This window comes from Oncorhynchus kisutch, unplaced genomic scaffold (genome assembly GCF_002021735.2).
Source record: "Oncorhynchus kisutch isolate 150728-3 unplaced genomic scaffold, Okis_V2 scaffold3537, whole genome shotgun sequence".
NCBI lineage: Eukaryota > Metazoa > Chordata > Actinopteri > Salmoniformes > Salmonidae > Oncorhynchus > Oncorhynchus kisutch.
This window is the reverse complement of record NW_022265482.1, coordinates 1-11,009: the sequence shown is the minus strand read 5'-3', so window position 1 is coordinate 11,009 and position 11,009 is coordinate 1. Positions and strand designations below refer to the sequence as shown.

General features: G+C 41.7%; 1 protein-coding gene and 1 long non-coding RNA gene across 10 annotated transcripts; both read right to left on the bottom strand.

Annotated features, from left to right (window-relative positions):
• Nucleotides 1-278: 278 nt before the first annotated feature.
• Nucleotides 279-2,894, bottom strand: LOC116371690 (uncharacterized). Its single transcript, XR_004208977.1, has 7 exons — nt 2,653-2,894; nt 2,321-2,442; nt 1,388-1,485; nt 1,098-1,226; nt 817-969; nt 659-735; nt 279-423 (listed from the first exon to the last, which is right to left on the bottom strand). It is a non-coding gene; the product is annotated as an uncharacterized LOC116371690 (long non-coding RNA).
• Nucleotides 2,895-3,094: 200 nt separating this feature from the next.
• On the bottom strand, nt 3,095-7,928 carry LOC116371691 (uncharacterized). 9 transcript variants are annotated; one of them, XR_004208980.1, is made up of 8 exons: nt 7,522-7,928; nt 6,063-6,117; nt 5,910-5,984; nt 5,448-5,817; nt 5,228-5,359; nt 4,768-5,045; nt 3,713-3,795; nt 3,095-3,389 (listed from the first exon to the last, which is right to left on the bottom strand). XR_004208980.1 is itself a non-coding variant. In XM_031820587.1 (8 exons), the coding sequence occupies exons 1-6, from the start codon at nt 7,651-7,653 to the stop codon at nt 4,935-4,937; spliced, it is 606 nt and encodes a 201-aa protein (XP_031676447.1). In that variant the 5' UTR covers nt 7,654-7,924; the 3' UTR covers nt 3,101-3,389; nt 3,713-3,795; nt 4,736-4,934. The 9 variants fall into 9 exon arrangements, 5 of the variants coding, with proteins under 5 accessions (XP_031676442.1, XP_031676447.1, XP_031676444.1 ...); XR_004208981.1 differs by having other exon boundaries at nt 5,448-5,552; nt 5,747-5,817; nt 5,910-6,117; nt 7,522-7,927; XR_004208979.1 differs by having other exon boundaries at nt 3,095-3,795; nt 5,448-5,552; nt 5,747-5,817; nt 7,522-7,925.
• Between the last annotated feature and the right edge of the window lie 3,081 nt (nt 7,929-11,009).

The following is an 11,009-nucleotide window of genomic DNA, read 5'->3' as shown; positions in this document are numbered from 1 at the left end:
CCCCCACTGTTTTAAGCTGCTGCTACTCTCTGCATAGTCACTTTACCTCTACCTATATGTACATATTACCTCTATTACCTCGACTAACTGGTGCCCCCGCACATTGACTCTGTACCGGTACACCCTGTATATAGCCTCGCAATTGTTATTTACTGCTGCTCTCTAATTATTTGTTACTTTTATTTAAATGATCCATTTTTTACTTCACACTTATTTTTCTTAAACTGCATTGTTGGTTAAAGGGCTTGTAAATAACCATTTCACTGTAAGGTTGTATTCAGCACATGTAACAAATAAAATTGGATTTGAGATGACCTTTGCTGACGAAACAACTTGTGTTAAAGATCTGTTACAAACTACATGCATACCATTTCAGTCCTGGCCAACCAAGCTGTTGAGGTAGTCTTTATGACGTACATAACGCTGAAAGGAGGAAAAGAGAGGAGAGGTCATCGTCATAGAAAATAATCTAACCTGCATGAAAGGCTATAATAATATTTCATCAGTGTACTGTATGTACATGCATAAGGACAAATCTGACATGAGGCCACTTTGGGATACAAAAACATCTTCCAAGTTTTGATTTTGGGATGAACTATAATACAAGTATTATTACAGTACACCAACAGTGAATAACACTACACACTCAGTCACTCACGTCTATATATGCACTGTTGCTGTTCCGTCTCCTCTGGTCTGACGCCACACCTCCCTCTTCTCCCCCTCCATCTCAACCTTGGGTGCAAACACACAGCATCATAACACAGTAAATGGCTGGGAATGTATGAATTCTGCTACCAAGTAAGTGACCCTTACTTGAGCTAGGGGTAAAACATTTTGACTTCAGCGGGTGCGGGTCACTGGCCAGTAGGGCTCCTTGCCTTTGTTGAAGTCTGGTTTGATGGTAACCACTCCATTTCCATCTGCTCTTATCGTGCAGACAAGCATTCCTTCTCCTTTTGGCCAAGTCTGAGAAATACAATAATAAAATGCCACTTTTCAATGCCTGAATTGGAATCTACTTCAAAGTTATTACATACAAAGCAGTGTAATACGTGTATAGGCTACATAGTGGTTTTCCCCCTTGTGCTACTCACTTGCCCGCTGGTCCCAGGTTCCCCATGATGTGCATGGTCTGTACAGGTGTGTTGACCATGTGGCTGGTCTTCACAAAGTCCTCCGAGGGGTCCCAGGTAATCAGCCTGGACGTGGGGATGGTGCGGTCACTGCAGACCAACAGAATACACACAAACACATTTTGCATACAAGGGTATGGTGTAGTGTGAACATACCGGTACACTGTCTTCAAAGCAAAAAGACGCATCAATGCTGCTTCAATTACATTCACTTACATAATAATTAACTTTGGTGAGTAACAGGGACCTACACTGGGCGTCTGTCCTGTCGTCTGTGTCTGACATTGGCCATCCTATGTGCCAGTAAGGTAGGATTGGACTTGACCTGCGTCACCATACTCTGGGAATGCTGTAGTGAGTACATCAAAAACAGCTTTAAAACACTAACGTTTCTTTTGGACAGAAAATAGGTAAATGCTTTGTTTTGAATAATGAAATTGTCACGTCTGCTCCAGCTCCCGCTCTCTGGCGCTCGAGGTCGCCAGGCTGCTCATCATTACGCACACCTGTCACCATTTTTACGCGCACCAGCGCTTCATCGGACTCACCTGGACTCCATCCCGTCATTGATTACCTCCCCTATATCTGTCACTTCCTCAGTTTCATTCCCATGTCTGCATTGATGTTGTTTTGTTTCTCTTGTCCAGACACTGTTCGTCTTTAGTTTCATGTCTATTTATGAATAAATCCTCCCCCTATACTTGCTTCCTGTCTCCCAGCGTCTTTGGTTACAGAACCGTTACAGAAATGGAGATTCTGTTGAAAACCACCCCTTCCAAATTGGTGTAGCAGTCAGAATCGGTGTAGGTAAAAATCCTGCAGTTCCATCTGCCCCTGGTCCGCTCCTGAGCCATGACCTGTGTGGTATTGTCTCTCCAGCGGAGTCTGGCATACTGACTCACTCTGGAACACAACCACTTCATATTGTGTGCACACACACCTTACTATGCAACATCAAACTATCCTAAACAGTAAATTCTTATTTGTTATAAGGACACTGACTGAACAGCTTCTCCTGCCAGCCTACCACTAACTCCTCATCATTTCTGGCTGAAACAAAACCAAGATGTTGTGGTCCATATCTAGTCACCACGAAAATGACATCTACTCAACTAAGAAGCATCTGACATCTTTCTGTTTCAAAACATCTAACATCATCTTCCTGTTTCAAACAGTGTTAACACCTGATTGAGTCTGTGAGTTGAGGGTGTCCAGCTCAATGCCTCCCCTCTCCTGTTGAGTCCAAACCTGCTGCTGAAGGTGTTGGGAGAGGGCTGCTGTGGAGGTGACTCTCTGAATACGGATCCTGTAAACACCATTGTAAATATAAAACAAAGTAAACAGGATTCTAGCTAGCTAAATGCCATGTTTTCATGGCAAACTCAGGGATCAGGTCAAGCAATAGACTGGGTGTTTATCATCATCTGCTTTGAGAGCTAACGTTAGCTAACGACAGTGTCTTGCTTGTATGCTAATGCAAGGACTAAAAGCCACACAAAAGCCAACTGCAACTTACTTAATTGTAAGGTTTTTGACAGCATCCCGGGAACGATAGGCAGCCAGTCCGGTGTGGGTGCTCAAGCCGTCTGCCATGTTGTAACATTAAGAACTTTATTGATGGCTAGCTAACTAGCTAGGTTAGCAACATACACACACGCGCGCTATGTATACAGCAGCAGGCAATTTTGCCAATTTTGTAGCTAGTACTTTTCGCAAGCGTCTGCTCGTTGCACGGTAACAACTGTCTGCCAGCCTGGTTGGGTTTCTGGCGAGCAATACAACTATTTATTGGTTCACTACCGCCACCTACCGTGGGATACAGTCCAAAGCAACAGAATAAATCCCCTCCACTGATAATAGGTAATATAATATCAGTATAATAATATTCCCTTGATGTAAAAAGTTTAAGAACCCCTGATGTAATTAATTAAGACAAAAATCTGTCTGACACAAATAACTGCAATTTAAAAAGCTTTATTGGAAATGCACTTTTCAAACAGCACCATTCAAGTACAGATGAGTGTAGCTAAATCAGATACATGCTAATTTAGTTTAAATGTGATGTATTCCTCCAGTCCCAGTTCATTTATACTCTTTTGACATGCTTCAGACCAGATGCATGCTCCACTTCAGTTTATAATGGTCCTGCATTTGCATATCAATGTGTTTGAAGCTTTTACGTTCTGCATCTCTCTGCTGTCTTTCATCTGAAGCCATATCCTCCAAGGCCTAAACAGGTGTAGATTTCCATCTCTGTGTGGGAGACCAGATATTGCAAGGAGACCAGTAAGGGGCCCTCAACTCTTCACTTTGGCCAAAGGAGACCTAAGACCCCAATACCAGTGACAATGCCCTAAGGTTGGTGCTGTCCTTTACTTTTCCTGGCTATATTTCCAAGCCTAAGCATGTAAATCCAATTCATTATCATAGGCTGTATGGGGATCAATATATTTTTTTATTTAAATAATGCTGCATGTCTCAAAATATAAGAATGAGACCAATATATGTATTTTGCTAATCATAGTTCCTGTCCTGAAATTACGTTTGTGTGTGTTGTAGGAATAACCAATACTCACATCTGTGTGTGTGTGTGGTAGAAGTAATAGTTGTCCATTATTTCTTTGAACATCTCAGTTTGGACAGCAGCCACTAAAGAAACCTGTCAATCAAAAACCACAGGAGAATAAATAGTATTATAAAACTGGGTGGTTCGATCCCTGAATGCTGATTGTCTTAAAGCCGTGGTATATTTAAGCAAAAAGGCACGAGGGGGTGTGGTATATGGCAAATATACCACAACTAAGGGCTGTTCTTTCGCACAACACAACACGGAGTGCCTGGATACAGCCCTTAGCCGTGGTATATTGGCCATATACCACGAAACCCCCAAGGTTTCTTATTGCTATTATGAACTGGTTAACAACGTAATTAGAGCAGTAAAATTGAATAATTTGTCATGCCTGTGGTATATGGTCTGATATACCACGGCTGTCAGCCAATCAGCATTCAGGGCTCAAACCACCCAGTTTATAACAGACCGTATACCACGGGTATGACAAAATATTTATTTTTACTGCTCTCATTAAGTTAATAATAGCAATAAGGCACCTCGGGGGTTTGTGGTATGTGGCCAATATACCACGGCGAAGGGCTGTATCCAGGCACTCCGTGTTGCGTCGTGCATAAGAACAGCCCTTAGCCGTGATTATTGGCCATATATCACACCTCCTCGTGCCTTATTGCTTAAGTTTGCACTTACACATCAGATAGCTGCTCTTTCTCTGCTACCCTCATTCTATTTCTCTAATCTAGTATTCCCTGGTTATGTCCCACTTCTCTCTCCTCTATTTCTCAACTCTTCTTTTCCTCTTTCTTGTCCTCCTCCTTACTTTCTCCAACATTTCCCATCTTTTGCGTCTTACTGGCCTTCTCTTGCTTCAATTCTTTTTGGCCTTGCCCTTTTTCTTATTGACCTTCCCTTCCGGAATATTTTGGACAAGGAGATAAAGTAATGTAAGCTTATGGGTTCTCTTCTCTTGAGCTACTATACCTAGAGCTATACTAGAAAAGGACTTATGCTATACTATAGAAGGACTTACGGCCAATATTCCCTTCTTGTATTTCCTCTCACCTGTGGGGCCACTCCAGCCATTTCCTGGAGCAGCCTCTCACTCAGGTTGGTGATGGGAGCCAGGCGAGGGCTGTGGCGGTATTGGAAGTTCTCTGTTCGGGGCGGAGCGATAATGACAGGGTTGAGAGGAGTCCGAGGCCTTGGAACATTTACTGGGTAGGGAGAGCCTACAGCAGAGGGCAGGGCCCGTAGGGCTTCGCCAGGGTCCGGTGTGCTGAGGTCACAAGGGGAGAGAGGCCATTCTTGACAGATACAGGACCTGAGACCTTCCCTGGGCTCTGTAGGACCATAATGTAACGTAACATATCAGGGAAGTGCTATGTTCAACACAATCTGTAGAAATACTTTATAACTACTCTATACACATTGCAGATACATGACTACACTCAATAAGTCATTGTCTGCATCATTTCCAATCCCCCATGTATTTATATAAAAATATTTAATATGCAGAACTTACCAGGAAGTCTGACTCATCGAAGAAGTGGAGAGACAGATCATCCTCGTCCATATCCCTCACATCAAGCTTTGTCACATTTCCATTCTCAATTTTCAGCGGTGGTGTCCTCCTTTCATGATCCTCATCATCACACTGTGTATCAGAGTCAACTAGTCAGACCATCCTCCTCCCAGTGATGTCACTCAACAAAGACATGGACGGTAGGGTACAACTCTTTTACCTCAGATTCACAGTCAGTGAAGGAGTAGATGGAAAAGTCATCAGAACTGGAGGATGAGATCACGTCATCATATTTTCTCTCTATCAGCCGAGTCACCCTTCCAGACTGAGGAGACAGAGAAAGGCATGTACTCATGGCAGCCATAGAATACACTGGCATTTACTATCAAGGACCTTCCATAGTATATGATTCTTTAGCATCTTGAATGGATGATTGTCAATTCAACCAAGCCAACCAAAATGGCCATATGAATCAGATTGATCTATCTGTTGTGTCTCTATGGGAATAGCAGAGGTGACCTGGCTGAGAGGCTCTGGATTGATGCTCCATCCCCAGATGTTTGGTCCTGCCCACAGCTCACAATGATTGGCTGTAAACAGTAAAGAACGAATTAAACACTGCTTTTCTCATTATAGAATGCATAACTAATGTTTATGTGTTTTTAGGTCAGATATGACTTACAGGCTTTGACCTTCTGTGCACCTTGCCGGTTAGCCACATCACAGAATCAGGGGTGTTAACCCTCATTGGATTCAACTGTCAACACATCACTCAATTTAAAAAGGTGATAATATAACAAAAACAGGACAAAACAAATACATATTTTATATTTACCACATAAGGGCGGCATCTCTTTTGATTCTCTCATCAATACAATCCATCTTGCTTTCTGAGGGAAACATTTCCATCAATTTGATTGACACAACACATATCCTGACACATACACACACTATACCCTGTATATACACTACCAGTCAAGTTTTAGAACAGCTACTCATTCAAGGGTGTTTATTTTTACTGTTTTCTACATTGTAGAATAATAGTGAAGACATCAAAACTATGAAATAACACATTGAAGAATGTAGTAACTCCAAAAAGTGTTAAATAAATGTAAATATATTTTATATTTGAGATTCTTCAAATAGCCACCCGTTGCTTTGATGACTGCTTTGTACAAAGTAGCCCAAGAAACATTCCTGAATAAAGCCCTGATCATCCACATACCGGACAATAACTGACAACTGCAAGCTGACTGGTGGCACAATAGGTCCCAGAGAGGTGGGGAAATGTTTACCCCCTGAGGCCTGGAGTTATTCCTTATATGTTAATCTCACTAGGAAGACTCTGGACCCTATAAGGTAACACAGTGATTAATCACTTGTAAAAACGTTTTATATGGGCTCTGATGGGACCAGTTTTTCCTAATCAGGTCAAATGTTGTTTTTTAACTCCTGGGGGGGATGCAGACCTGTCAAACTGCAGCTACCTTATATTTGTTCATATCAATTGTATTTAGACTAGATTAGGAGGGGGATTTCCTCAACCCAGACACATAGACAAGAATTGATAGACAATATAACTGTGACGTTCGTCATTGGGAGAAAGAGAGGACCAAGGCGCAGCGTGGTAAGTGTCCATTATTAATAGAACAAACTGAATGACAAAATACAAAAATAACAAAGTGAAATAACAAACCGAAACAGTTCAGTGTGGAACACCCAGAACATAATCACCCACAACTCAAAAGTTAAACCAGGCTACCTAAGTATGGTTCTCAATCAGGGACAACGATTGACAGCTGCCTCAGAACCATACCAGGCCAAATACAGAAATCCCAAAACATAGAAAAAGGAACAGACAACCCACCCAACTCACGCCCTGACCATACTAAACAAAGACATAACAAAAGAACTAAGGTCAGAACGTGACAGTAACTCACAGGGCTGTGCTTGCTTTATGCATGTTTGCATCATGCAGGCCTATGCAACTGTTGGCCTTTTTTTTTTTACTCACATCTGTCTGCCATCGTCATCATGTTGATTGATGAATTCCCGTTAATCATTTTGAATTAAAAACGTATAGGCAGCCTAGCCAGTCCAATATATATATACACTAAATTTGATCACATTTTCTCCTGACACAAATGGACTAGAAATACATATTACCAATTAGTTCACCCTGATCGGATGGACAGGGCGTTTAGGCTGTAATGCAGGCAGTACAGGCGACTTGACGAAAGGCTCCCTAATAACCAGTTCTACTTTTGATAGCAGTTAGTATTGAACACCCTCACCTTCTTCATGAAACCGATCTCAAGCAGAGGTCGACCCTCGCTTTTAATTCGCACCTTTTCCGTGTACCCCAGAGAATGAAAATGTTTTTTCAACCAAAAAAAATCCACAACATTTTCGGCAGCGTTGGCCATTCTACCATTCTGGAGGAGATAACTGCACACTCGCGCTGGTAACGCTAGCTAGCTACTGGAATTCGTGTCATTTATTTAAATTTGGCTTGCTAACTGCATACAAAAATAAAGTTCTAAAACCAAGAAAAATATTTAATATACCTCCTCGCTCTCCTGTAATTTAAAAAAACTAATTTGAATTGAATAATATAAAAAAAAATGCTCAACTATCACTCTCCACTTTTAATCTCTATCTAACGTCACTAAATTTCTCACCACGTAGAATCCCCATAATGCTCTGTGGCACAATCCCAATACAACACAATAGGGCTGCATTCCAAACACTTAAAATACACACCTTCCCCCCTCAGCCCTCAAATTAAGTGGACACTTCTAATTTAAAAAAAATTATTTAACCATATTTTAACCAGGTAAACTAGTTGAGAACAAGTTCTCATTTACAACTGCGACCTGGCCAAGATAAAGCAAAGGAGTGGGACACAAACAACAACACAGAGTTACACATGGAATAAACAGGTGCACAGTCAAAAACACAATAGAAAAAAAAAAGAAATTCTATATACAGTGTGCAAATGGCGTGAGGAGGTAAGGCAATAAATAGGCCATAGTAGCGAAGTAATTACAATTTAGCAAATTAACACTGGCGTGAGAGATGAGCAGATTTTGATGTGCAAGTAGAGATACTGGTGTGCAAAAGAGCAGAAAAGTGATGGTGTCATGACGTCTGATGAGTTGACACATGCAGGGCAAGGGAAGAATTATTTCATTATTAATGGACCGCCCAGAAATGTGTCACTTGTTCATCCCACGGTTGTGTTCTCAGTCATCATGGAACTGTTGTGCCTTTTATGCACTAGTCAATTATGATTGCATTTCATATCTTGGCTAGAAGACAACGCCTTCGCAGACATCGAATGTTAGCCATCCTACTATGTCAGGTAAATCGAAAATTACAATGTATAAGTGTGATGTCAGGGAAAGTTATATTCTTTCGTGATTTATTTACCTGACATAGTAGACTGTATATTATCAATCAATTATGTGTAATTTAATTACGCAATAAAACTAATCACGTAACTTTAACGAGGAAGTTTATTGACTATCATTAAATATGAAGACTGTATATTATCAAATCAATTATCTGTGTAATTTAATTACGCAATAAAACTAATCACGTAACTTTAACGAGGAAGTCGGGGCACCACAGAAAGTGTTTAGTGTCAATTTCCCAAATATAACTCATATTTTCATATCTTATCAAAACAGTCGCTTATTAATAATTAATTGTATTACCTCATCAGTGTCATTACTGAATGTCGCAAACCCTTGGATATCTGCACGAACCCTAGCATAGAATCATGAATCAGCAATATACAAATTGGCTTAATGATTTATTTACTAACGAACTTAATCAATCACAGAATTACATAAAACACACTCACAATTAGTTCATACATGGGTTACTTATTAACATGTTGCTGTTTCTCTCTGTTGTCGCAGGTCCATCTGCTGGAGGGAATCGACAGAAAAGTCTGGTTGCGTTCCTAGTGGATACATCAGGCATACCATGTTGTCGCATAGAATAGGTGTTTCGGAGGTTGTCGGTATTCTTCGTCCTAGGCTAAGTACATTTCCAGCTGCAGACTGAAGAGGCCTCGTATGAGATTGCTCCTTCTGTGGCAATGTTTTAGAGTTTAACCCATTTCTAGTCGTGTAGCCAACGCTGTATGGTCTTAGAAATTCAACCATGTACAACCTTAGCTTACACCGTGGTCTAGTGTGAATTGCGTCACGGTGGCTTTTATACTTGGGTAGAAAAGGGGGCCGTCTCATCATGTTGTGCTCACCTGGGCGTGGCTACTGACTGTGCATAAATTACCATAAAACAACCAATTCTGATTTAGAAGACTACATCTCATTGTTAGCTTTTCAAAAGTATTCTTAAACTTATTCATTCATCTTATACAACCTTCAGATGTAAAGCTGACAGCTGGGAAATTTACACTTCACACTACTCCACCGGATCCTTGCCGTAAGCTCTGGACCTTGGCACTGGATCAACCGCTGCTACCGAGTGGCTATAGAGGCTGACGCCTCTGCCCCGAAGCTAGCACCAGTTAGCCGTGAGCCAGGCACATCTCCCGGATAGAAAACTAAATTACTACAACTACAATACCTCTTTCGCCACCTGGCTTGGATCCTTAGTCGACACGGCACCGCGCCGCACCACCACGACAGGTCTGCCGACAAATACTCCATCCTCTGTGTCTTCAATCGGCCTCCGTCGGAGTAGACGCTTCTACTAGCCCCGGGCTACTAACTTTAAATGCCGCTTCGCCCGCGTGATAGCGTAGTAACGACTACTCCGCGACTCCCCTGTTCCTTCTATTGCTGCCCCTGGATCCTATGATCACTTGGCTACATAGGCTGATGCCCGCTGGACTGTCCATTAATCACGGTACTCCATTCTGTTTATATATTTATATAGTTATTTGTATTTATTTATTTGTATGTATTTATTTATTCATTTATCTGCCGGCCCCCTAGGGTTTCTGGGATAATGGTGTTGATGTGAGCAATTACCAGCCTTTCAAAGCACTTCATGGCTACGACGTGAGTGCTACGGGTCTGTAGTCATTTAGGCAGGTTGCCTTTGTGTTCTTGGGCACAGGACTATGGTGGTCTGCTTGAAACATGTTGGTATTACAGACTCAATCAGGGACATGTTGAAAAGGTTGGTGAAGACCCCTGCCAGTTGGTCAGCACATGCCCCCTGCACACATCATGGTAATCCATCTGGCCCCACAGCCTTGTGTATGTTGACCTGTTAAAGGTCTTTCTCACGTCGGCTACGAGAGCATGATCACACAGTCGTCAGGAACATCTGATGCTCTCATGCATCCCTCAGTGTTGCATGCCTCGAAGCGAGCATAGAAGTTATTTAGCTCGTCTGGTAGGCTCATGTCACTGGGCAGCTCGCGGCTGGACTGTGTGTACAGCATGAGTACTACCATCCAGGAGGCGAGGTCAGTACAGGTGCGTCAAGGCTGAGACAGAGAGATTTAAAAATTGCTTCTATCTCAAGGCCATCAGACTGTTAAATAGCCACCACTAACACAGTGAGGCTGCTGCCTACATACAGACTTGAAATCATTGGCCACTTTAATAAATTGATCACTAGTCACTTTAATAATGCCACTTTAATAATGTTTACATATCTTACATTACTCATCTGTATGTATGTATATACTGTATTTATACCATCTATTGCATGTTGCATATGCCGCTCGGTCATTGCTCATCCATATATTTATATGTACATATTCTTATTCCACCTCTTACTTATATTTGTGTAT